This window comes from Schistocerca cancellata, chromosome 4 (assembly GCF_023864275.1).
Source record: "Schistocerca cancellata isolate TAMUIC-IGC-003103 chromosome 4, iqSchCanc2.1, whole genome shotgun sequence".
Classification (NCBI taxonomy): Eukaryota; Metazoa; Arthropoda; class Insecta; order Orthoptera; family Acrididae; genus Schistocerca; species Schistocerca cancellata.
The window spans coordinates 587,063,912-587,088,772 of record NC_064629.1 but is presented as its reverse complement, the minus strand read 5'-3'; the positions used below and the strand labels follow the sequence as shown (position 1 = coordinate 587,088,772).

Below are 24,861 nucleotides of genomic sequence, written 5' to 3'. Positions count from 1 at the left end.
TACTCTATCGTCTTCAGTTTAAAGACTTTCACACAGAACTTAGCAATACACTGATGGCTCTTGAACTGAACTGACCATGGTGTCAGGTGTGCCTTCATCATTGGCACCGAAGTTTTTCAGTATCCATTTCTGGAACACTGCTCAGTATTTACAGCAGAGTGCTTCGCCCTGTATCAGGCCACACAGTACATCCGGTGACACATGGTTTTTCAGTTGTCATCTGCTCAGACTCTCAGTGCCCTTCAAAGCCTCTGTGTGGTGTACACCATCCATCTCTTAGTGCAACAGGTCGAGGAAAGGTGTCACTTGCTCACTCTTGGAGTCACTGTGATGTTTATGGGGGCTCCTGGTCACGTCAGTCCGACAGGAAATGAGGCCGTTGACGTTACTGCCAAGACTGCAGTCCTCTTACCTCAGCCTGCTAGTTCTTACATTCCCTCCAATTATCTCTTGTTGCCATCTGTCAGCAGGTGGTGTCACTTTGTCATCACCACTGGTCCTCCCGTCATGGGAACAGGCTCTGGATTATTAAGTCTCTCTGAGCAGCCTAGATGACCTCCTCTTGGCCCTCTTGCCATGAGCTAGGATGTGTATCGGGCACTGTCTTTTTAGCCATCAGCATTTGTTAAGTGGTGTTCCCCCCACCACTTTGTGCCCATTGCGCTCAACCTTTGATGGTCGGCCATTTCCTGACTGAATGCCCTTTTTTTTTTTTTTAACACTTGCATTTTTGTGTGTGTTTACTGTCTGAGTTATCAACAGTTTTTAGCAAGCGACCCATGGGCTGTCAAAAGCGTTTCACTTTTTATCTGTCGTAGCAGTATGGCAAAGGGCATTTAATTTTTAGCTCAGGACCTCCATTTCTCTATGGCTCGTTCTAGTGAGCTGTTTCCATGTCTCTGTTTTTAGCTGTCTTCTCTTCTGTCGATTGGGATCAACGTAGTGTCATTTTAACTCATCTTTTTGTCTTTGAGTTCTACACTTCTGACATGGGTGCTTATGACCCTAGTTGTTTCTGCACCCGAAAACAAAACAACTCGATCTAAACGTATGTTAAAAAGTCCCAACTCTTTTTTTTTACGTTTGGTACTTAAATAATCTAAAAATGAAAACTTGCCAGAGCTGAGCAATAGCATGGTGTAGACAGCTGAAATATAATTGTAGATCATAGTCCATAACATTTGTCTCCTCTCCCAATGGCATGAGGTGGTGCCCCGCCTGCAGTTTGTGGTGTCATTTGTGTAATTTAGTAGTATTAGGCACACAGAATAGGTTCTGTATTCCTTTTTAGAAGTTTCTCCTCCCTTCATCTGCTGTTGCTGTCTCATTGATACAGCAAGCTTAACACATTCTATTTTGGCCACAGTGACTGTTGCAGTCATCGAGAATTTTTTGTGTGGAGAGAAGTGAATTGCTATCTGTTTAACAGTTCAGTTATTTTAGTAATAAATTTCAGTGTACATCTACATGGCTACTTTGCTATTCACATTTAGGTACCTGGGAGAGGGTTCTTTGAACCACATTCAGACTATTTCTCTACTGTTCCACACTATCAGCATGTGGGAAAAATGAAGCCTTAAGTCCTTCTGTAAAAACCTCTGATTTTTCTTACTTTATTACAATGATCTTTCCTCCCTATGTAGGTTGGTGACAGTAAAATATTTTTGAATTCAGAGGAGAAAGTTGGTGATTGAAATTTTGTGATGAGATCTCACAACAGTGAAAGAAGATTTAGTTTCAGTGATTACCTCACCAACTCTTATCATATCAGAAACATTCTCTCCTATTCCACGCTAATACAAAATGAGCTGCCCTTCTTTGAATTTTCTTGATGTCCTCCATATTGTTGGCTAGGATTCAGAATGGTGCTACTACTATTCAGCTGGTGCCCACAGGTGTACGAACTAGACACTGGAAAACATAAGAAGGAATTAGGTAGTGGGGAATGTAAAGAAGTGTTGGATAGTAGCAAAGTATGACACCCAGAAAGAAGTGTCTGGCAGTTGTCACTGGCATAGAAAACAGTTCTGACCTTCTGGCACTTAGCAAAATTTCACTAGGAATCCAGTTGTTTAGGAGAGCAGGAAAGTTGAAGAAAATTCTTTAATTATATGGGAATCGTGGGAAATGTCTTAAGTCTGCAATATTTTCTTCTTTTTAAAAAAAGAATTACAAAGAGGTACAGGTACCAGTATTAAATTAGAACTGCAGTATTGATTTGGTTGGTAGAAATTGCTTAGACAACCCACCATACAAATGTTGAGTTTGTTACTGTTTTGAGTTACTAACATTGCTAGTTGGACTGCTTTGTGAGCTGATCAAAAATGGGAGTATTTATCAATTACGTGGTTATTCATAGTTCAGGCTGCCTAGTAAAGTCTTTTGTAGTGGGGAAATAAAAGGTATTTTGTTACTCAAAAGTAGCAGCTATCTTCAGAGTATCACCAATTGAGTTTTACAGTCGAGTTAATTCCATACACTTGATATTTGGTTATTAGTAAGTACAGTCAGATAATATCATTTATTGTTGATACCTAACCTGCTGTACAATAGTACTTCAGTTATAACAGGCTGCTCACATGTTTGGTTCTTATTTGTTGTGTATTAATATGAATGAGTTTTGTTCCAGTCATTGTATTTTCAATGTTTTATGTTGCAGTGTATCCCTATATCACAAAATGCATGAAATTGTTTTGCGTCCTCAGTGTTGCATAGATATGTCACTGCCTTGTGTTCAGATTTTGTATTAAGAGAATAAAGTAGAAAATTTTATTTGTGATTATCATCTGCAGATAAGAGGCAGTGTGTCTTTAAATTGCCACTATAACCATGTGAAGCCCCTCACCCCCAACACACACACACACACACACACACACACACACACACACACACACACACAAAAACCAGAACTTGCACCTTATTTTATGTGAATTCCTACTAATTTGTTTTCCCATGCATGCTGGTGGAACACCATTACTCTTCTTGGTAGACAACCTGTCTTTATTAATGTTTTAACTGTGGATAATGCCTCCAATAAAATTTACTTTTAGAAATTCTTAAGTGTGATTGTGTGAGTGTTTTCCTGTCCCTCCAGCTTCACAAATGCTATGTTTGTATGAATTGCTGGAATTTTTTCATTCTAGCTTCCTGGAAATGTTAACTATGAAAATGACATCCAGGTAGGATGATAAACATTAACAGTAATTCTTAATTTATGAGGCTGATACTTATTAAATTTAATGCTGCTAAATAAGCTTTTGATGATTGGTTCTGGTACTTGTCAGCTGTGAGAGATGGGGACTTATTGTTAAATTTCCCTTCTAAGTTTCATTACTGCATTGTTGGAGAAAGATAATTTCACTGATAGCTTGAGTAACACACACTTAAATTTCCAGTTTCTCTCTTATTCTTAGATAGCAGTGGCATGTAAAGAACTGCATAAATTTGCATGTGTCAATGAGCTTGGTTACTGGAAGTTTTGAATTACACATGCATGAATGTGATGTTTATTTTTATGTGAATGTTGGCTATTTTGCTACTGTCCAGAAGAATAAAGAACTTATGTTTTTAGGTAGTGGCTGCTTTAAAAATTAACTCCAGTTAATGACAAATCGATTTGTAAAATACAAACATTCACTTTCTTTGACAAGAGTGATAAGTGAGAAAGGAACATGAAAGACTCTGCGGGAAATGTAATACAGTTTCCTCTGAAGGGGAAAAATGCTTCACATTGGCTATGCAAGGTTTAATTTTAAACAAGAGCTGTCCTCAATCTGAAGTGTGGTATGAACCTCAGTTCTTTCCTAAGCATGGTCTTATTGCAGGTGCTTGTACCCCTGCCTCCCTCTGACTAGTGAGGGGACTGCATTAGATATTGGCTGTCATTGAAGGAAAACTAGTGTTCAGTATAATATATAATCCTTAACTACATTTAGTGCTGTAATTGAAGACTGTTTTTGAGAAACTAACCATTAAGATTTTGCTAATTATTGTAGTAACAGGAGTGGAGACATGTGTTTACAAACCATAAATTGGTAAATTAACGTAAATTGCCATACCACAAAGAAATTTACAAAAATAAATTGTAATTCGTAACTACCTTCAGTTTTCTAGAGAAACAAATTGTGGAGCAAGTAAATTAAACTTCTTCCCATAAGGCTGTAATGACTCTTACGGGCATGTGCATGGTGAGTTCAGGACCAGGATGCCAGGATATTGCAACATTTCTTCCTTTCTGTGCTACAATCTCTGTTGCTGACTCTCTGACTTAATGTCCCTCTGCAGAATTGGACAATAGACAGTGACTCCTCTATATTGTTAAAGATGAGTTAATGGAGAGCAACATCAGGTTAGCTTTCATTACAGTAGGACAACCTGTAAGAACCTCCATGCTTGAGATAATTCGAAGAAGAAGAAGAAGAAGAAGAAGAAGAAGAAGTTGTGCTTCCATTATGAATTTACCTCCACTTCCTTCCAAATTTGATGGAAGTGTCTGCCATCTGAGGAAGAACACCTAACATAGAGCAAACCCTCTCCACTGTGTGTAAAAAAGAAGAAAGGAAAAGAAAAAAAATTAAAGCAGCCCTTGGCTTAATGAATTATCACTAGTGAACAGTACTCAACATAATTGCCAAGCTGTCTTTCCGGGAGGCGGTCATGATGTACCTTTATAGCTGTAGCCACCTGACAATGCAGGGATAGCACTGCTGATGCATGAATTGTAAACTCCCCATGTTGCCCAAGCAGTTATTGCTCTGTTGGGTTGGTCTTTATGGGTAGCCTCCAATCAGTTAGTGGCATCAGGACAGATGATGCAGAATAAAATGGATACAACTCTCACACAGTGGCTGCTGCACTGAAATGGCAGTCTCAGCAAATGTGAATAAAAGATTTAATGTGGAGAATTAATATCATGTGGCATTCCTGCCTGTATCAGCACCATGGGAAGAGATCTAGGTAAGGAGTGGAGTCAGCCAATTTACCCTGTACCTGGTGTGCTGGAGGAGCGATAGAGAACTATTTCTGGCTACGAAACCACTGTTCTTTCTCACACATGAAACATAAGTTTGTTACAGTCACAGCTATAGAAAAGACAAAGAATGACTTAAGACAAGAAAACATCACTCAGATATGCTTCAACTTTGCAAGAAACCAGGTTACATACCAGCCTGTTATTCCTTGCAAATACTGATTTTGACTCGAGCTCATATTTCATTGGGCCCTGGTGTTAAAATCTGACAAGGAATTGCACGCTAATTTAGAGCAGTGAGGAGCTAACTTTGTCAGATCCAGTGGGGACAAAAATGTGATAAAGTACCAATATCTTTATCCTAACCTTTGAGGAACAACCAAACAAAAAAAATTAAGAAAATGATAAAGTGATGAGGTGTTAAATTCTGCATTCCTCCACCCATAGTGAGTTAACAGTGCTCAAGGTTTGAGCATGTCCTCCAGATGTAGTACCTGTGGAAGTTTCATCCACAAAGGAATATCATACAAGCAACCCCTCTCATTCCCCATTCATTGATCCGCTCTGCATTCAAAAAAGATACAGGAATCTAAATTGCTTTTATGCCACATCAGGGTGTTGCAAAGATATATGATAAGACTTAAATCAGTCAAGTGTCAAACCTTGTGAGAATAGGAACAAAGCATAAACCAGATTAAACTGCTACAAAAACCTCCTGCACCGGGTTAGAGTCCCAGTTGGGGCACACATTTGATATTTATCAACACCTGTAAGCAGCTAAAGGTCTGGATTTCATTGTAATATCATTCAGCTCTCCTTATATCTTTAATTTTAAAAATCCAAAATATTCAGATTCACTCAGTCTAATGATCACACCATTCTGGTAGTAGTCATGTTGGAATCTGTGACGCTGTTCTCTCAAAGTCACAAGCTGCTGATAACCTTACTGAATCATTTCCATTACATTCCACATATTCCATAATGACACTGCATGTATGTAAAAAAAATTGTGATTTTGTAAAATAGATGTAAATTAAGAGCAGAGCCCTGTGGTGGTGGTGGTGGTGGTGGTGGTGGTGGTGGTGGTGGTGGTGGTACCTGCTCATTGGTTTGTTGTTAGTGACTGAAATTGTGAATGTGTTTTTACATTGTGATCTGTCTATTCACAATTACTATCAAAGTTGATGGATGGTGAGCTCTGTCAACACGTTGCTGCTGTGGTAGCTGACCCTTCGTGAGTGGAAATTCAATCTAATAACACTCTTCACGCCCTTTTTCAGCAAGTTTATATTGATGTCCTTACACAAAATTACGACGACATCTTTGACTTGCCCTCTGTTCAGTCCATGGCTGTGACATATAGTGCCATATGATGCTAATATGGATTAGCAATATTGGGTTATTAGCTGCTGGCAAACAGTGACAGTGTTCTGTATTTTTCTTCAGCCCTTTGTATACGTACTTAACCATGGCCGAAGTACAGCGGAACCCATTCTGTGCATGAGCCTTTGTTGTGTATTTTTAAATATTTACCTCCCATATTATGCTTTAAGTGCTCAGTTTCATATTGTGTATGCTTTTAGCGCTGTAGTTTTAACAAACAATAGAAAGTTTCAACTATACATGCACATAATGAAGAAGGTTATGTTCTGTATATGAAACTCCTGTATTGAGTCCTCAAACAGTATGAACGTATTGTGAACTAACTTTTTCATTGAGTTGTTTGTAAGTGCACATGTTTAACAGAACATTTTGTCAAAGGTAATGAACAGAATAGCAAATTGGTCTGTATTAAACATATACAACTTTCATTGGACTGCTAAGAAGTGCCTAGCTTGCATTCAAGAAATTAATACAAATATAGCTTGTATATGCAATTAGAGAAATGATTACAGGTTCTGTAACAATTACCAATTGGGCATGGCAGTGGAAAATTCTTGGGAATGGAGTTCTTGGTTAAACTTTTCCGGTCATGAGGAAGGTACAAACATTTATTTTAAACACAGAGCCTGAGGTGTTCTCAGTGTTTATGTGGTTGTTGATACAAAACACATGTTAGTAGGCAGCCTCAGGGGGACATGTTGCTTGTATATCTAAGAAATTGGGGTCTGCAGTGTGTGAACTGTATATATCCCTAACCATTTGTGGGATCAACATGGTCCTTAGTTCAAACTAAAACTACTCCCAGTGATAAGGGGTTAAAAACAGTCAAAGGAATGAGACCTCAGGTAGGTAGTTTTCCCAATTAAGCTGCTCTTAGAGATGGTAACACAACACGGGTGCACTCCCACAATTGCGAAGATTGTAGAGGGGGTGCAGATGGTAGAATGGATGGTTGTTGACAACATCCGTGTCACAGAGGTCAAATTCAAGAGGATGTCCACCTCTGATAACCACATAGCTCTTTGAAGTGGCCCAGCAAAATCAGTGTGCGCTCTCAGTGTGAGGAATGCAGTAGCTGGCTATTGCTGTTGCAACCTCTGGTGCTGTGAACAGGAATTCGTCCAGGGTTTGTTGCAGGTGCCGATAGAGCACAAACATTTTCCTGCTGACCCAACGCAAGGTGGGCCAATGGAAAAGTGGTATATAGGGCGTCTGCATTGGCAAGTTGGGTGGTCGGTGAAAGTTGTCTGTAATTTTTGGGAGCTTAGACTTATGCCCAAAAATTAGTATTAAAGGTTGGCGTACAATTAACAGGTGGAATTTGCTGGCAAAACAGGTGAAACTTCCTAGTACCATAAATTATTGCTAATGTATGCTTAACTATTTGGAAACAGTTCAGCTGCACTGCTGTTGGTATTTCGATGGCATAGGCAACTGGTCTTTCATACCTGCCAGACAGTTTGAGATAAAACCACTGCAGTCCCCATCCAAGACTCATCTGTCACAATCCATCACAGGCCTAGTGTGTATATTATCAGGCATTGTGCTGTTTTGAGATAATCGTTAAGGGATTGAAAAGCTTTCAAACAGGAAGCCGACCACACAAATTTGTTGCCCTTTTTGTGCTGCTTGTTAAGCGGGTGCACCATTTGCAGTGCTTGGAGTATAAACTTTGTGGTATGTGATTTTGTCAAGAAGAGGTTGAGGTTAGTGGGTACTTGTAAATTTATTATTGCATTAAAGTGGTTGCATGTAGGGATGATAGTGTGTGCTTGCTATTTAATGCTGGGACCAGAAAACTACACTTGCCAAGTTGACAATGTAAGCCATTTTGCAAGAGCTTTATGAAAAAGTATTAAACTTTCCTGTGGTGTTCCACCTGTATTGTCCATTACACTGATATTATCTAAATAGTTAATGCAGTGTAGAACACCATGAATAAAATGTACTAAGTATTTTTGGAATTAACTGAGGTGGTAAACAATTTTGCTGGTACAAGCATAATGCTGTATTTAAGACTAGTTCAGAGTCACTAATATAAGCTGTAGATAAACATCTTTTAAATCAATTTTTTAGTAATATTAGCCTCTGGCTGATTTAGTTAACAAACCCTTTGGGTGAGACATAGTATAGAGATCAGTGTTTGACTGACCAAGCATTGATAGTTGCTTTGAAATAATCACAGATGTGTAGAAACCTGTTAAGTTTTTAATGACAACTATAGGTGTTGCCAGTTGTCTGGTTTAAACTGGCAAAACGATACCTTGTTCATGAAGCTGTGCAAGCTTGGCCTGGACAGTGCCTTAACAGCAAATGGTAGTTGGTAAGCATGACAGAACTGGGGTACCACTAATGGTTTCATACATATGACCAATAAAATTATTTACAGTACTTAGTGATGATTCAAAAGTTTCTTTCTATGTATTGCCAAGAGAGAAAGTAGATCAGATGATTGCACTCTGACACTAATTTACATGACCCGTTATTTTGAAAGCAAATTTTGTAAAGGCATCTGAGCCAAAACTGCTAACAGAATTAGGCATCACTACTAAGTATGTTAGTGTGTGTAAAAGTTTTGGAGGGAGAGAGAGGCTCAGATACAGTATTCAGGTTCAGATGTGGAGAGATGAAAAGGCTTCCTCAGGATAGAGAAATGTGAAGAGCTGCTCAAACCAGTCTCTGGACTGAAGCTTAGTGGTATTGAACAGCTGTTCAGATATGCAGTATAGCAAAACCATCCAGGATCTTAGTACATGAAGGCCTTTGTAGGCTTAGAAGTGAAATGCGTTAAGATCATAATTAAGTGGGAAACAGATTGCCACTCTGGCTGATTAAAATGCAGAATATAATTTTAAAGATTGCCAAACACAAAATAGTGTACCTTTCATAAGGTTTTAAATTTTTGTCTGAGATTTAAATGAAGATAAGAATCATGTTCATATAACAATGGGTCCTAATTGGGAGAGTTTTCTCAGCTGCTCCCCAACTCTTCTGCACCAATTTTAAAGTCGGTGTCTCCTAACCATGTATAACATTTATGATGGAGAAGTTTACACTGTCCAAAAGGCACTTTGGGATTAAAAGTGACCTTGGTAGGAAATTTCTCATGTGCTCACTTTTTCCCCTCCAGTATTAAAAATGTGACAGTAAGAACTATTGAGACCCAAGGAAAACAAGTTATTTCTGTTGGGTGATGGAGCATGTGGAAAGAAGGGGAAATGATAGTGGATGTACCAGCCGAACATGCATTTATATATAGCACAGAGTAATTTGATCCTTTCTCACTACATGTTCTTAGCCCGCTGGCAGTCAGTGCAGTAGAAAGAAAGTGATTAGAAGTGATGAACAAGCTGTGGCTAATGAAGCCCATATACATAGACGTAAATGTCACTCATCACTCAGAATAGAATATTGGCCTATGATCCACACTACCTTTTTAGACTAGAGGACCCATCAGCATCCAGTCATGCAATATAATCCAAATTTTAACTAGATGCATATTGTTTGCTAATTTGCCAACATTTTAAATTGCTGACATGCAATTAGTGGTGTCCGGTCTCCTACCTAAGCATTTTTTATGTATAAAACTGACTGGATCAGTTTTCCTCCTTAAAATGACCAACCAGCCTCATTAAAGTACTATCTTATTTTTCATCTATTCTGAACTTTACTTAGCATGTTTGAACACACAGTCAAAAATAGTTCACACTAAGATTTTAAATACTGATAATTTATCTAGTTCTGTGAACAACCAGGTATATAGGCTTGTTTGAATTTTAAAGAACAATAAAAAAGTTGTGACAGGCCAGATTTTCCAATCTCGTGGAGGTAGGCAATTTTCATCAGTCATCTCTCAAACTTGTGGATGACTGAACATGTCCTAATAGTTATTGAAGTATCAATGCAAGGAGTTGTTAAGGAAGGACCTTAGAAAGGTCGGCAGTTGTCCAGTTGAGATCCTAGTGACAAGAAAGCTCCCTGGCTACTGTTGATAGTTATTCTAATATCAGCCTATCAACAGTCACATGATGTTACTGAAGAAGGTAATATAACACACATTTTGCAAAGAAGGTATGAAATAGGCATAGTTTGTTCTGCTGAAAAATGGTGGAATACTACACAGAGGTACAAAATTCTCAGACAGTTCTATGAGTGGAGTTCTTTCTAACCCATTGCTTTCTTCAGTGCACAGTTGATGTTCTGACTATTCAATGAGGTTTTTTCCCACCGTACACATTGCTTTTACTTTACTTGTTCAGCAAATGAGGGGTCTACTTTAATTATTAAAGATTTGAGCTTTCTCTCATATTTGTTTCCTAACTGTAGTCCTTAACACAATTATGGGATACAAAGAAAACCTTCCTCTAGACACTGGAAGTCTGGAAGTTCCTAATCACAGGCTCTGGGGAATAGACAATATGTCTCATCATATATTAAAACACTTTTATGTAATCACAACTAGGTCATGGATAGTGTATGGCTCAGTGAGACTTACTAATCCCAAGAGCATTTAACACTATCTGCCATGTGGAAATTATTGGCAACAGATGCCGATACACTCTGTTTAAAATTGTAAATGTTTACAGCTGATACCTTAATAGTTACGTGCAGTCTTTAAGGCATTATATCAGCTGAAAGGAATTCATGCTGTGAAATTCCTAATCTGATCAGATTCCTTCAGTGTCCTGTACACACTTAGTAAGTCCAGACAATCTGGAATTTCCTTTTCCATTTTTCTGTTGAAGTTAGTTAAATTTTTGATATCATTTGCATAATTTCTTTCAAAATTATGTGGAAGGAATGAGTTTACAAATGTTTGTGTGCCTGCATGTGACCATATCTGGGTACTAAGTAGTATAGAGGATTAAATCAAATAAAAATGAACATACTAATCTTTGTAACTAATGTTAAAAGTGAAACACATATTTAACATCAAAGGAAAAACCTTTTTTTACTATAATTCATAAGATACCAGAATTTATTCATCTATGGAATAGGAAGCCTGCAGAAAAAATGGTTTCAGATGGATTTAAAGTAAGCAAAGGTTTTTATGACCTCGCATTGAATTCCTTTCTGAGCCAGTGACAACTTAAGTAATGGATACCAAAGGTTTTTTTTTTTTTCTAATGTTGTAGCTGTTGACATAATTATTCTTCTGAATTTATGATGAATTATTTAACAAATTTAAATATATAGTGTGAAGGCAGTTTATTTGAATGTGTAAGTTTTTTTCAAGATGATTGTACTAGATGACTGGGTGGCCACCACATAATATTTTTGCAGCTCACTTCTGTCCAATTGGTACATTGTTCCTAAGCGGTGAGTTACTGCAGAAAATTATAACAAGAGACATAGTGGAATTATATTTTGAAACTAGCAAAGTAATTGTGTGAAGAACAAAAGTTGCTGAACTTAGCTGCTTCACTATCTCTTGTTCATCTGTCTCTTCCCCCCCTCCCCCACAGATATCACTGTTTAACGTGCTGTTAAACTTAAAACTTATCAAATATATCAGATATAAAAGTACTGAAATTTATTTACTTAGGCTAAAATGAATGTTTACATATCATTTTACAGACATTGTGTAAATACCTATCACATATGTTGGTGAGTGTGACATGATGTTAATCATACTTTCTTTTTGCAGCCTATGCCTACACAATACGAAACGGCAATGGTAATGTTAATAACACAGTGCTCTATGTAGAAGTGATTTGGTTATTGCATGGTCCATGCCATTTACTTAGTGCCACAAAAAAATATATATATATATACTATTATGGAATAAAGTATTGTTAGCAACTGCAGTTATGTTTGCAGAATACATTATTCAGCTGTAATCTACCATCAAATCGCTCTTACAGATTTCAGTTCTTAGTATTCATGATCATCTCAGTATACTTAATATAGCATTTACATTTGTTTGTTTTGCAATGGTGAATGTTTCCCTTTGATGATACCTATGATTTGTTGTATAATGACTGTTAAATGTTTGCTTTCAGCATGGACATAGTTTTACAATATTTTGTATGATTTTGTATGTATACCAAGATCCAGTATATTACAGGAGAGGCAATTCATTCATCTTGTCATACTACTGCTGCTAATACCTTCATAAAGAGGGTTGGGATTTTCTGTGTGTGGGTGGGTGGTCTCTCTCTAAATTTTTATGATCAATTAAATTTCATGTGAACAGTGACACATGGTAGTGGGTAATAAATTCTGTGTAACTTGGGTAGCTAAAACAGAACACAGTGTAGCTGTGGAAATGAATGTTATGAAGATGAAAAAACTGTCTCAAGAAAAACCTCCATTTTATTGATTAGAATCCCCCTTACCTCATTCCCCCTCTCCCAACCTTCCTTCCTTTCTCCTCCTCCTCCTCCTCCTCCTCACCACCTCACTTTCTTGTACTTCCTTATTGTGTTCTGATGTCATCAGCAAATACTCTAAACCGGGTGATGCATGCATAAAGCTTTGAATTCAGCTGTAGCAGGTGAAGATAAATGTTGTTGCATGGTAAATATAGGCTTTGTTATATGTGCAGATCATTATTTTTATAGATGTTGATCTAGTAAACAGTTAGTGATTAGGTTTAATTCTGCATGTACGGAGGATGATGTGACTTAGAGCTGTATTCTGTGCTTGACCTACAGAATGAAATCAGGTGCATTACTGTAAACAAATGTTAGCTTTCACAATGGAGCTTACTACTTCAAAGCTAAGAGAAATATCTGCCTTGTCTTTCACCTGAGTGTCGAGAAAAAGATATTAACTTGGTCTCTAAATACTTCAAAGAATTGAATGTAACTTTAGAGCAAAATATTAGTCACTGTTCTCTTTAGCAATTTGTTTCTTAATCTGAAAGATAACTTACATTGATTTCCATTCTGTTTACAAGTACATAATACTGACCAACTGATACGGTTTCTAAATAGGTTTCTAAATTCTCTATGGGTGTATTTGTTGCCGAGTTCTCAAAGTCCAATCTTTTTGTATTGTTACTATTACGTGTAAAATAGTTTGAATTGTTAGTCACCTGATTGAGGCTTCAGGAAAAATGGCTCTTATGTGTAAATGTTGTCATGTTCACTCGTCTTGTACCACTTTGTTTCCTGTAGTGGTTGGTAGGAGAGAACATGCAGATTTATTACAGGTCATTACAGTGTCAAATTTGTTTCATCTTTTAATAAAGCTGCTGTAGAAATTACATTGACAAACACAAAAGAACATTATTTCTCTCTTGGTAAAAGATGCTTAGCCATAATGTAATTTTTCTCTTGGACATAAATTCATGTATCAAAAGGGTAATGTTTGCAGAGTGTGTATGAAGTTCCTATAGAGCTTGTTGCTAGAATGGGATTGGGTAAAGGATGTTAATAGAATGCTCGGTTTACAAGTACCGTATTGGGAAAGGTAGGGAAGCCTTAGGTAATGCACTACAGCAGCTACATGCAGTTTGCAGCACCATGGAATTCTAAAAGCTGTAATGTTTTACAAATTCAGACATTATTCAACTGTTGTGATATCATCGTTGGAAACTCTTCAATCATGCAGCATTTCCAACTTTCAGGATACTGGAGCTGCTGTTAAAAAAAAAAAAAAAAACCCAGTTAGATAACTGAAGTGCACATAGTCCATAAAATAACAAGGCTGTCATCTGTGCTAAGAAATTCTGGTGTCTATTTTTTGACTGCACATCTGTAGTCGCATTGCGTAGATGAGTGTTGAATGAGCCCAGTAGTGCAGTTACATTTATCATGATACTTATAATTACTTGGAGGTTAATAACTTCAGCAGACTTCATGAATGACTGTACTGCCAATTGCAAGTTAGTGCTGTTGAGTGAATTTTGATTGCATAGCATGGTAGGACCTTACCTTAACCTATGGCCTATATGAAGAGTGAGTAAGTTTGATTGTGCAATGTTCTTTCTTCCGCAATTTCAAAAGAAAAGGTAATAAATTACATCTTTGAAACTTTTTACTTGACAATCTTGACTGGACACAATTTGGGATGCAAGGTTGCTACTTTTGCTTACATTTATTTTCCTTTTATTTGTGAGATCTACTGTAAAGATGGTATATGCAGGACTGAATTTTATTTTTGTGGTCTATCGTTAGGACTTCATCTTTTGCACTGGTCAATTTAAAACAAAGTATTAAAGACTAAATATGTCATGTATCAAATGAAATACTGCAGCAAGCAGTGGGGAAATCAACTATATATGAGAATAATGTAAAAATGAAGGGCAACATGAGGTACAGTATTTAATTTTTTTTTAATATTGGTAATTGTGTAATTTATTCTTAAAGGGGAAAGTTGTAAGATTTTTGTGGCAGTGAAATATAAGTTGAATACCTTATACTTTGTTTTCAACATTTTCTATTTACCATATTGTATTAGAAACTGATCTTAATATATCAGTTTCTCTCTTCATTAAATAAAAGACAAATGAGAACTTGATACTTGATAGGACACTAGTGCAAGGTTAAGATTTGAACTTTCATTGTTGTTTGTGAGCAATGTTTGTTCAAGTATATCCCCTTTACACATGTTAAATAATGGAATGAGTAAAATTAACAATTCATCGTGTAGTTGAGTGGTTGAGACACACACACACACACACACACACACACACACACACACACACACACACACACAAAAGAAAGATTCAAAATGTCGCTAAGCTTCTGGACTTTGTCCTTTTGAGCTAACTGGTACACAAGAGACACACAAGGTGCACTGCTAGTACAATGTAGTTAGGCAGGATGTGTGGCTGAGTGACTAAAACTATGGACTAGTTATCAGGAGATACAGGAAACCTCAAACTAACAAATGTAATGTAACCTTTGGTTTCCTAAAGAATTTAAAGTGAATACTGAAATTGTTTGTATAACAGCCAGTGGCTGCTTTCTTGCTCCTCTGGTCATGAAATACAGCAACATTTTTCTTTCTTATACATATAATTTATGACTATATTCTCTTATTGTCTTTTCAGAAGAGCAGAATTTCTTGTATTTTGACGAGGTAGTCACAAAATTGACTCATGCTGTCCAACTTATCTGTTAACAGATTGTGCACGTTTGTATACGGTCACATTGTACATCATGGTTCTTACTGTTGCACTTATAAATTTGCGAACAACCTGTTTATTATGGGGGTGCTCTTCTCCTAGCAATAGTAGGTGAAGGTGAGGAGAGAAAGGTGAGCATGAAGAGGATAAGAGGAGAGAAGGGTTGAAAATGGGGGAGAGGGAGAAACATGCATACTATTTTCTAGCATTAGTATGCATGCGCATGCTCGCACATACACTCCTGGAAATGGAAAAAAGAACACATTGACACTGGTGTGTCAGACCCACCATACTTGCTCCGGACACTGATAGAGGGCTGTACAAGCAATGATCACACGCACGGCACAGCGGACACACCAGGAACCGCGGTGTTGGCCGTCGAATGGCGCTAGCTGCGCAGCATTTGTGCACCGCCGCCGTCAGTGTCAGCCAGTTTGCCGTGGCATACGGAGCTCCATCGCAGTCTTTAACACTGGTAGCATGCCGTGACAGCGTGGACGTGAACCGTATGTGCAGTTGACGGACTTTGAGCGAGGGCGTATAGTGGGCATGCGGGAGGCCGGGTGGACGTACCGCCGAATTGCTCAACACGTGGGGCGTGAGGTCTCCACAGTACATCGATGTTGTCGCCAGTGGTCGGCGGAAGGTGCACGTGCCCGTCGACCTGGGACCGGACCGCAGCGACGCACGGATGCACGCCAAGACCGTAGGATCCTACGCAGTGCCGTAGGGGACCGCACCGCCACTTCCCAGCAAATTAGGGACACTGTTACTCCTGGGGTATCGGCGAGGACCATTCGCAACCGTCTCCATGAAGCTGGGCTACGGTCCCGCACACCGTTAGGCCGTCTTCCGCTCACGCCCCAACATCGTGCAGCCCGCCTCCAGTGGTGTCGCGATAGGCGTGAATGGAGGGACGAATGGAGACGTGTCGTCTTCAGCGATGAGAGTCGCTTCTGCCTTGGTGCCAATGATGGTCGTATGCGTGTTTGGCGCCGTGCAGGTGAGCGCCACAATCAGGACTGCATACGACCGAGGCACACAGGGCCAACACCCGGCATCATGGTGTGGGGAGCGATCTCCTACACTGGCCGTACACCACTGGTGATCGTCGAGGGGACACTGAATAGTGCACGGTACATCCAAACCGTCATCGAACCCATCGTTCTACCACTCCTAGACCGGCAAGGGAACTTGCTGTTCCAACAGGACAATGCACGTCCGCATGTATCCCGTGCCACCCAACGTGCTCTAGAAGGTGTAAGTCAACTACCCTGGCCAGCAAGATCTCCGGATCTGTCCCCCATTGAGCATGTTTGGGACTGGATGAAGCGTCGTCTCACGCGGTCTGCACGTCCAGCACGAACGCTGGTCCAACTGAGGCGCCAGGTGGAAATGGCATGGCAAGCCGTTCCACAGGACTACATCCAGCATCTCTACGATCGTCTCCATGGGAGAATAGCAGCCTGCATTGCTGCGAAAGGTGGATATACACTGTACTAGTGCAGACATTGTGCATGCTCTGTTGCCTGTGTCTATGTGCCTGTGGTTCTGTCAGTGTGATCATGTGATGTATCTGACCCCAGGAATGTGTCGATAAAGTTTCCCCTTCCTGGGACAATGAATTCACGGTGTTCTTATTTCAATTTCCAGGAGTGTAGTATTGCTAGGAAAAGAGCTAGTTCTCAAAAGCTAGTGGGAATGCTGTTTTGTTGTGGTTTTCCTTGCCTCACGCATCAATCTGCTGTAGATCAGCTGGTTGCCTTTCCTTAAACTTGTGTGTTCAGTAAATTAGTTGTACCAGTAAATCTTGTCTTCGAAAGAAAAGAAAGTGATTCAAACATGTTTTACACATATATTAACATTAAAAATGGGAAAGGCCACTTACAAAGAACCTTACCTTCTGTGGACAGTGTTCTTACCAAATGAGCTATCCAACACAGTTGTAAACTGTTGGAAGCTTCAAATAGCATGTACTCTGCTGTAGAGTGGAAGATTCTTCTAAAAACAGAATGTAGTTAAGGTTTCTTTCTTTGTGATTCATAGTGGAGAAACAGATGAGGTATCTCTAATGAATAGTATCACAAAAACTGAACGTCGTGCAGTGGCGAGGCACTGGACTTGCATTTTGGATGATGATAGTTCAAATCCTGTTCTGATCACCTGAATTAAGGTTTTCTGTGATTTCTCAAAAGTTGTTAAGACAATTTCTGGGATGTTTCCTTTTATAGGCCACTTCTCATTACCTCCTGCAATCCTGGCGCGTGCTCTCTAATGGCCTAATATATAACAAATGTGTGTGTTTATTAGTTTGATGTAATAATGATGCTTATGAAAATATCTTTTCCATCATGTGAGTTAAAATTCTACACAAACGGTGCATTGTGCATGTAAACCATTGCATAAGAAAATTTTTGTTGTTATTTTGTGGTATGTTAACTGACGATGGTAAAACCTGTTTGCAAGCAGCCACCTGGACTAGGGGCCCCTGGAGTACCATATGAGGTATTTTTTCTTCTCCTTATTTTGCTCTATAATTAGAAATTGTAGGACTATTTTTGTCACTATTTGTTCAGTCTTAACATTGTTTGTAAGTCCTCAAACTTCCATTGTACAGTGACTGCACTATTATGGCATTAGCACCACATGCCTGTGATTGCTATATCTAATTGTTACATAATCTTGTAATTTTATGTGATGACCATTTAAAGCATAACTAAAAAAAATCCTAAATTTTATTGATGTTAAAATAATTGTTTTAGGGTGTGAAGACTGGCATGAACACAAGTGTGTTCAAGGAACCAAGAGGAGTTATGCGCATATTGCAGTTTGTAAGTATATTTAAGTAATTACCATAAACATTTTATTAATAAGACTGCAGCTCTCAGTGATCACATAATTCAGTGTTAAACTCCTAATTAGATGTGGCATCATTCACATTATGCATGCAGCGTAGTGGCATGTTTATTTGTTTCACACTGTAATGTGATAAATTGCTTCCAGAGGGCTTGCCATCTGTTTCCCTCTTGATGATATACTCCATTAAGGTCTAGTTAAAGAGTGTAGTTGACAAGACATTCTTGCTACCCACAATCAGTTTAGATCTGTGCAGTTACAGTGCCATATAGAGTTATTGTGTTTCTGTATAAACTTCAGGCTATACACTCGAACTCCTCCAAAGACAACCCATTCCTAGAGGTTTGGTGTGTAATAGGTTCCAACTTTAGGCCTGATCAAAATTCACTCTAAGACAAAAAATCTCACCACAAAGGAGTTATCCAAATAGGTCACAAATTGATATTCATACAAGTATGAATAGAAAATGAAAATTGTAAATTTTGGCAGCCAATAGATGAATGTCTTAATGCTGCAGCACAATTTCACCACGCAGCTGGCAAGGATAGTAAAGAGGGAATATGTCGATACCAGGGCATAGTCTTCATTAGTTTCATTCTATGTACTCAGTTGGATATTAACTATGCCTCGCAGTCAGGTATGTGAACAGTATCTGCAGATGTCAGCATTTGAGAGGGGACAGGTTGTTGGGCTCAAAGAAGCCAGTTGGAGTAATAGGTGAATCAATAGACATTTAAGTAGAAGCGATGCCACTGTTCAACAGTGTGAGCAGAAATGGGTGAACCATGGCTGAGCATGGCATCAAGAAGGAAGCAGTTCACCTAGAGATATGAATAAGACCATTAATAGGCAGCTCACAGAAAGAGGGTGTGGTTGGGCTGTTACGCTCAGGTGCCCTGTGCGCCGACAGTCATTGACCACTGTACATCAACAAGCCCATTTGCAGTGGAGTCTAACACATTTGGCCTAGAAGCTCATTGACTCTAGTGGAATTGTTGTCAGTGATGAATCCTGCTTCAAATTTCACCCCAGTGAGAAGTGAAGACTTGTCTAAAGACACCTCGAACAGCAGAGGGATACCACCTGGCTGTCATCTGCCATATGGTTCAACAGCCAGGAGTGATGGCCTGGAGTGCAATTTCATTTCATAGCTGGACCCCTTTGACTGTCAACCACAGCATCCTTACAGTGCAGTGGTACATCGACAATATGCTAAACACTATTTTGTTGCCCTTCATGGTAAGCCATTTTAGACTTGCCTTTAAGCAAGGTAATGCCTGTCCACACATGGTGAGAGTTCCTACTGCTTGTCTTAGTGCTTGCCAATCCCTACCTTGGCCAGCAAATTTGCCAGGGGAAGTTGTCGTACTAAAATGTGTGTTAAGTAAGACAATACTGATCATCAGTCAGACTCCTGGCAGGTGTTGTCTGAACCTTCTGCATGCAAATCCTGTAATTTGAAATTATTATAACCGTATGTGAACCAGAGGGTGAATATTTAACTAAATTGCCACATAAATCACGAGTTTGGCATTGCAGTTCATCTGGCTCTGTCAGTTATGTTGTAAATAGATATCGGCAGTTGCTTGCTGCATTCAGATGAAGTTTGTTGTAGAGCTGTTCTTTTTTATGTAGTATTACACAAAACTAATGTGGTGATATACAGTCTTTTTTTATACCCATCAAAAAAGTAAGTAACAAAACAATTTGAGTTCTTGCTGTAATCTAAAGAAATCATTAACTGAGATCTAATGCTTAACTGTTTTTTTTTTTTCCACATATTTTGTAAATTATGAGGTCATAGTAAGGTTAAGATCTAATAGCACAGCTTAAATTGCTGCGAATGAGTTGGTCATCATTAAAAGATCCCCACAGATATTTAGGTGTTTGTTCTGAATATGTTGAAATTTCTGGGGTTCTAGTTACTATGTGGATGTGAGAATGTGACACTATTTCGTAGTCTCTCGCATACAAACATCTCAGATGCCTGCCACACACACCTTGGCTATGCACCCCGCCCAGCCCACCCAGTTTCATTCCCATCATACATTACAGGATCACAGCAAGTGTTAACAGTGCTGTGCACTTCTAGCCCCTATATTGATTTTTAAATTCTCCTGCAGAAATGAATGCTACTGTTGAGTATTTGTCCAATTTTACAGTTATTTTGATTAAGGCTGCAAAGATATTCAGGCAGCAGTTTAAACTTGATGTTCAGCACAGTTGGCAGCATGATGGAATTTGCTGTCTGATCGCCATTCCCTTACCCACATTCATCCTAATTTTCAGCCAAACTGATGTCACTGTTGCCCATCCAACCCTTCAGAATTCCTCAAAATAAATCTGCATGTGACTTCAATCACCAGAGCTTCATCTGTAAATGCAAGATGACCCCTATATGAATCTGCTGCACAATGTAAAAACCTTGGCCTCAGCAGTAATAGTTTAATATGAGAGTGTAAGAGGATCCTGTATTTTTATAATGATTAAGTTGGGAAAAACCTCATCTTGTAATTGGATAAATGTGGTATATACCAGCCATCCCAGTCAATTGCTACTAATAAAATGTCCCCCCCCTTTTTTGTTTTAACTAAGAACTTAGAACTCTTAGTGTTAAACACCTATTGCTAGCAGTATTGTGTGTCAACCTGTTTCCCAAGGAAAATTTTCATTTGCCTTACAGGTTAGAGTATTGGAAGAGATCTAGGACATGGTCATTGTTCTTTGCAATAACCACATTTGGTGAATTCTAAGTTGTGTATGTTTTATTATTTACATGTTACTTGTCAGGTTAATTAAGTGAACCTGGAGTGTTCTTATGGGATAATACATGACTTATATCACAGACAAAATTTAAAATAGCATTAAGAGTACAATCATAAGTAATGAATTTTTGTGTTGCCACCCAGATAAAAATTGTACTTGAGATATAACAGTGTTGTGGGAACAATGACGGTTACTAATCTAATAAATTGTAGAATGCAAATTTACTGCCAGCTTAAGGCAGCATTACAGGAACACAAGGAATTTGCTTCAAATGTAGTCTCATTAGATGAATTTAATTAACACTGGTGGACGACCATAGCAATTGAAGCATATCTTGCCCTAAGTACAGTGGACTGCCACAGCAGTTGTACACAAGTTCATAAATCTTAAATCTCTATTGTACTTCACTGCTGTAAGTGTAGTGAGCATTATCACCTAAGTGTGATGGACATCAGTGTCAATTTGATGGTAGCACTACCAGCAGATACTAAACATGCACTAACACTTAAAGATCAGCATATTGATTTTGATTATTTTGCAGATACCTTCAGATGCTCCATCTTCATAAATGACTGTGATGTATTATTCCAGTAACTGCAGTCTCCTTTTTTCCGTGTTAACACTCTTAATTTGTCAGTAAAGGAATGTAGAAAGCTCAACGTATATGATACAGGTGGTGTTGAAAAGTCATCCTGAAGAGTCATTATGTTAATCAGTAGTGACATTCAGAAGAAAATTAATCTTCAGAAATGTCATGAAATGAATGATACCTCTGATGTTTCTTCATGACACAGCTATACATTCTTGAAACTCTATAATTTGTTCACCTTAAGACTTTTATGCATGCAGCAAGCTTGTCTCAAAACTGTTGCCCATGCAGATGATCCTTCAATAATTGAAATAGAAATCCATTGCAGCTGCATTGAGTCTGTGTGGAGCCTGTATGTCCACAGTCCACCCTTAAGTGGCCAGTTTTTTGAATTGTCTTGTGTGCAGAAAGCAGTCTTCTTTCGTGGTGATGCAATATAATGTTCCTTGTTTTTAACTCTGACTTCACTGTTAGTTAGATCTGTTGTGACTTTTGAAAGGTTGAACAGTGCTGTTCTTGGATGTTAGTCACCATGTATAAATCTAACAAGGGAAAAATCCCCATTGCACCCTCCTCAGATTTAATAAGGTGACCCAGTGGATAGCATGTCAAAAATGGAACACACATCAAATATGAAAAGAGGAAGGAGGTGTACTGAACCATGAAGGTGTGTGTGTGTGTGTGTGTGTGTGTGTGTGTGTGTGTGTGTGTGTGTGTGTGTGTGTGTTAGAGAGAGAGAGAGAGAGAGAGAGAGAGAGAGAGAGAGAGAGAGAGAGAGAGAGAGAAGCAAAATAGAAAGAGTGAATGGTCCAGGCCTAACAACTGCAACATTGAGGGAAGTGGAAGAGCCACTGTGTCATGGATAAGTGGTCACAGTATGGACTACAAAGTGGAAGAGCTGGGTTCAGAACTCCCTTGTGTCATTGATTTTCTCTTTCTTTTTGCCCTCAACATTATGAATTATGAACTGTCCGTCTGGTCATTGAAATGTTTTTCTTTTTGTAGTCTTGGCAGTCGTCATACTATGCACTGGTTATAGAATATCAGTCAGGTGATAAGCATACTGCCGCAAGTAAATGTGATGAATAGTGAGAGCAGATGAGATACGACATAGACATCTCACAGAAATGGAAAACAACAAATAAGAGTGAACTATGTTACGACAAAGGAATTCAACAGTCAAAACTTCCAAAATGGAACGCAACTTCAAAAACATTAAAAACAAATATTCTGACAGACAGAGAGATTGTATGATTGTGAAACTATTGCATTAATTTGTCACAGCTTATGAACTTTGATTATAGATCCCTTCCCTGTACCTCGCTATTGCAAACGGACATTACACCATGACACAGACACAAATCTGAATACATTGAACAGCTAAAAAAAAAAGCACAGAAAAAATGTTGGCACGAGGAAGGTTTGAATACAGCTCACCTCCTTTGCAATCCAACACCATGACCACTCTACCATGATGCCATCACTGCTCGAAAGTGCTCATGTTGCACTTTCTATACTTGGACTGTTAACTGTTTCTATTCTGCTTTTTTCCCAGTTCAATACACCTTCCTGTTCTCATGCTTGATCTGTGTCCAGTTTTTGATGGGCTTTCCACTAGGCCCTCTTACCACTAAATCTGACAGGGGTGTGATGGGGAGTTTCCCTTGTAAGAAGCTGTGTGTAGTTAGTACTCGAATCCGTTGTGGTGTCACCAGAGACTCTAGTTACTTCTGGAGCTCTAGAGGAATTAGGTCATTACATTGTGGCTGCCTTGAAACGAGAAGCAAAAATAGGCATAAGTAATATAGTTAAGGAGAAAGGTTTGTATGAACAAAATCTTATATCCTAGGCAACTGTGGATTACTTATTTCTGATGGTCGTTTGTGTTTATTTAATGCCTCTAGTAAGTCAGAAATAAGGACACAGCACTTACTTTCATTTCGGGTAAGACTTTCTTAAAGCATGTGTATTGTGGTTAATACATCTGATTGAAAGGAAAATGCTTTCAGGCACACTCTTGAAACAGGTAATACATCACAGATGCATATTATAGGAGGAGAATATAATAAAATGTGTAGTGGTGACTGCAAACTGCTTTTCCTAGTAACTAAATTGGAGTGACACCTTGAGAGGATCCATATAACTAAGGTGCATGTTTGGAATGTATATTGCAAATGGGCACCCTATTTTGACTTTTTCTTACTATGGAGAAACAAAAATAATTAGCAGTAATGTGTGATGATATTCTGTAGACTTTTGTCTCAACTGCTATCATAAGTGATTTGAACAAATTACTGCAATTCATTTAGATGAAGAGTAATATGTGAATCATAGTGAGATATTCCTGCTGTAGTGGCTCATCATCTTTATGCTGTGGCATAGTGTTGCAATGTGGACAATTTTTTTCAACTTTGCTGATGATATAAACATTTTATAAGAAAAATGTAACTTGAGTTTAAAATTAGTGCCACATTTGGTTTATAAATGAACCGTAAGTACTCGCAACATCCCATTTAAACATTGTGCTAATCAAATGCGTTTGAGAGGGACAAAAGGGTCAAAGAAATAATGTAGAATTCATATGTTAGATTGGTCTATCAGTCCTTAGTAAAATTATTTCACAATTCAGAATGAAGAAACAAATGTGAATTTGTTCCTGTATTCATTATGCTAAGTGGTTTTTAGCTCAAAATTCTTTGTTAACAATTTAATGCTGAAGTATTTTTAATATCTGTGATTATATTTTTCTCTGATTAGTCTTTCTTCACTACAGTGGCCATTCTGCTGGAGCATAGATTAATTCTTTTGGATATACCGGGTGACATACAGATCTTAATGATTTCTGTCTTTGAGACTTGCACTACCAGTTACCTATGTGGAAATTAATTCAGGGACTGTAAAATAATTTTTTGCAGAGTTCAAAAATTTTGTTATAATACAGTTACCTCCTGTTTTTGAATTTTTGTTAGTGTGTGTGTGCGCACACCTTTTTAAAACACATGTTGCTTTTGTGTGGAGAAATGCTTTACAGTTTGTGTGTACTAACTTTTTCAGGTATTTTCGATATGTGCATTTGCAACCACTACAGGATATACTAACAAAGTTAATGTTGAGTATTCATGCAACAGCACCAATACTGGAAAGTTTGAACTGGATATCTCCTATCCATTTAGGTAAGTGTGACTATAAATTATATAACAGATCTTGGTAACGTTACAGTTT

At 38.5% G+C, this 24,861-nt stretch overlaps 1 protein-coding gene across 9 annotated transcripts in view; it reads left to right on the top strand.

Moving 5' to 3' along the window:
* Window positions 1–24,861, top strand: part of LOC126184259 (synaptoporin-like) — a 93,660-nt gene that overhangs the window by 31,165 nt on the left and 37,634 nt on the right. For 2 of the 9 annotated variants that reach the window (XM_049926632.1, XM_049926633.1), the window contains 2 exons: window positions 18,191–18,259; window positions 24,694–24,812. In XM_049926632.1, coding sequence (XP_049782589.1) covers window positions 18,191–18,259; window positions 24,694–24,812 — 188 coding nt within the window. Of the gene's footprint in view, window positions 1–3,143; window positions 3,180–3,571; window positions 3,784–11,999; window positions 12,030–17,894; window positions 17,934–18,190; window positions 18,260–24,693; window positions 24,813–24,861 lie in introns of all 9 variants that reach the window. The other 7 variants (XM_049926625.1, XM_049926629.1, XM_049926627.1 and 4 more) reach the window with 7 other exon arrangements.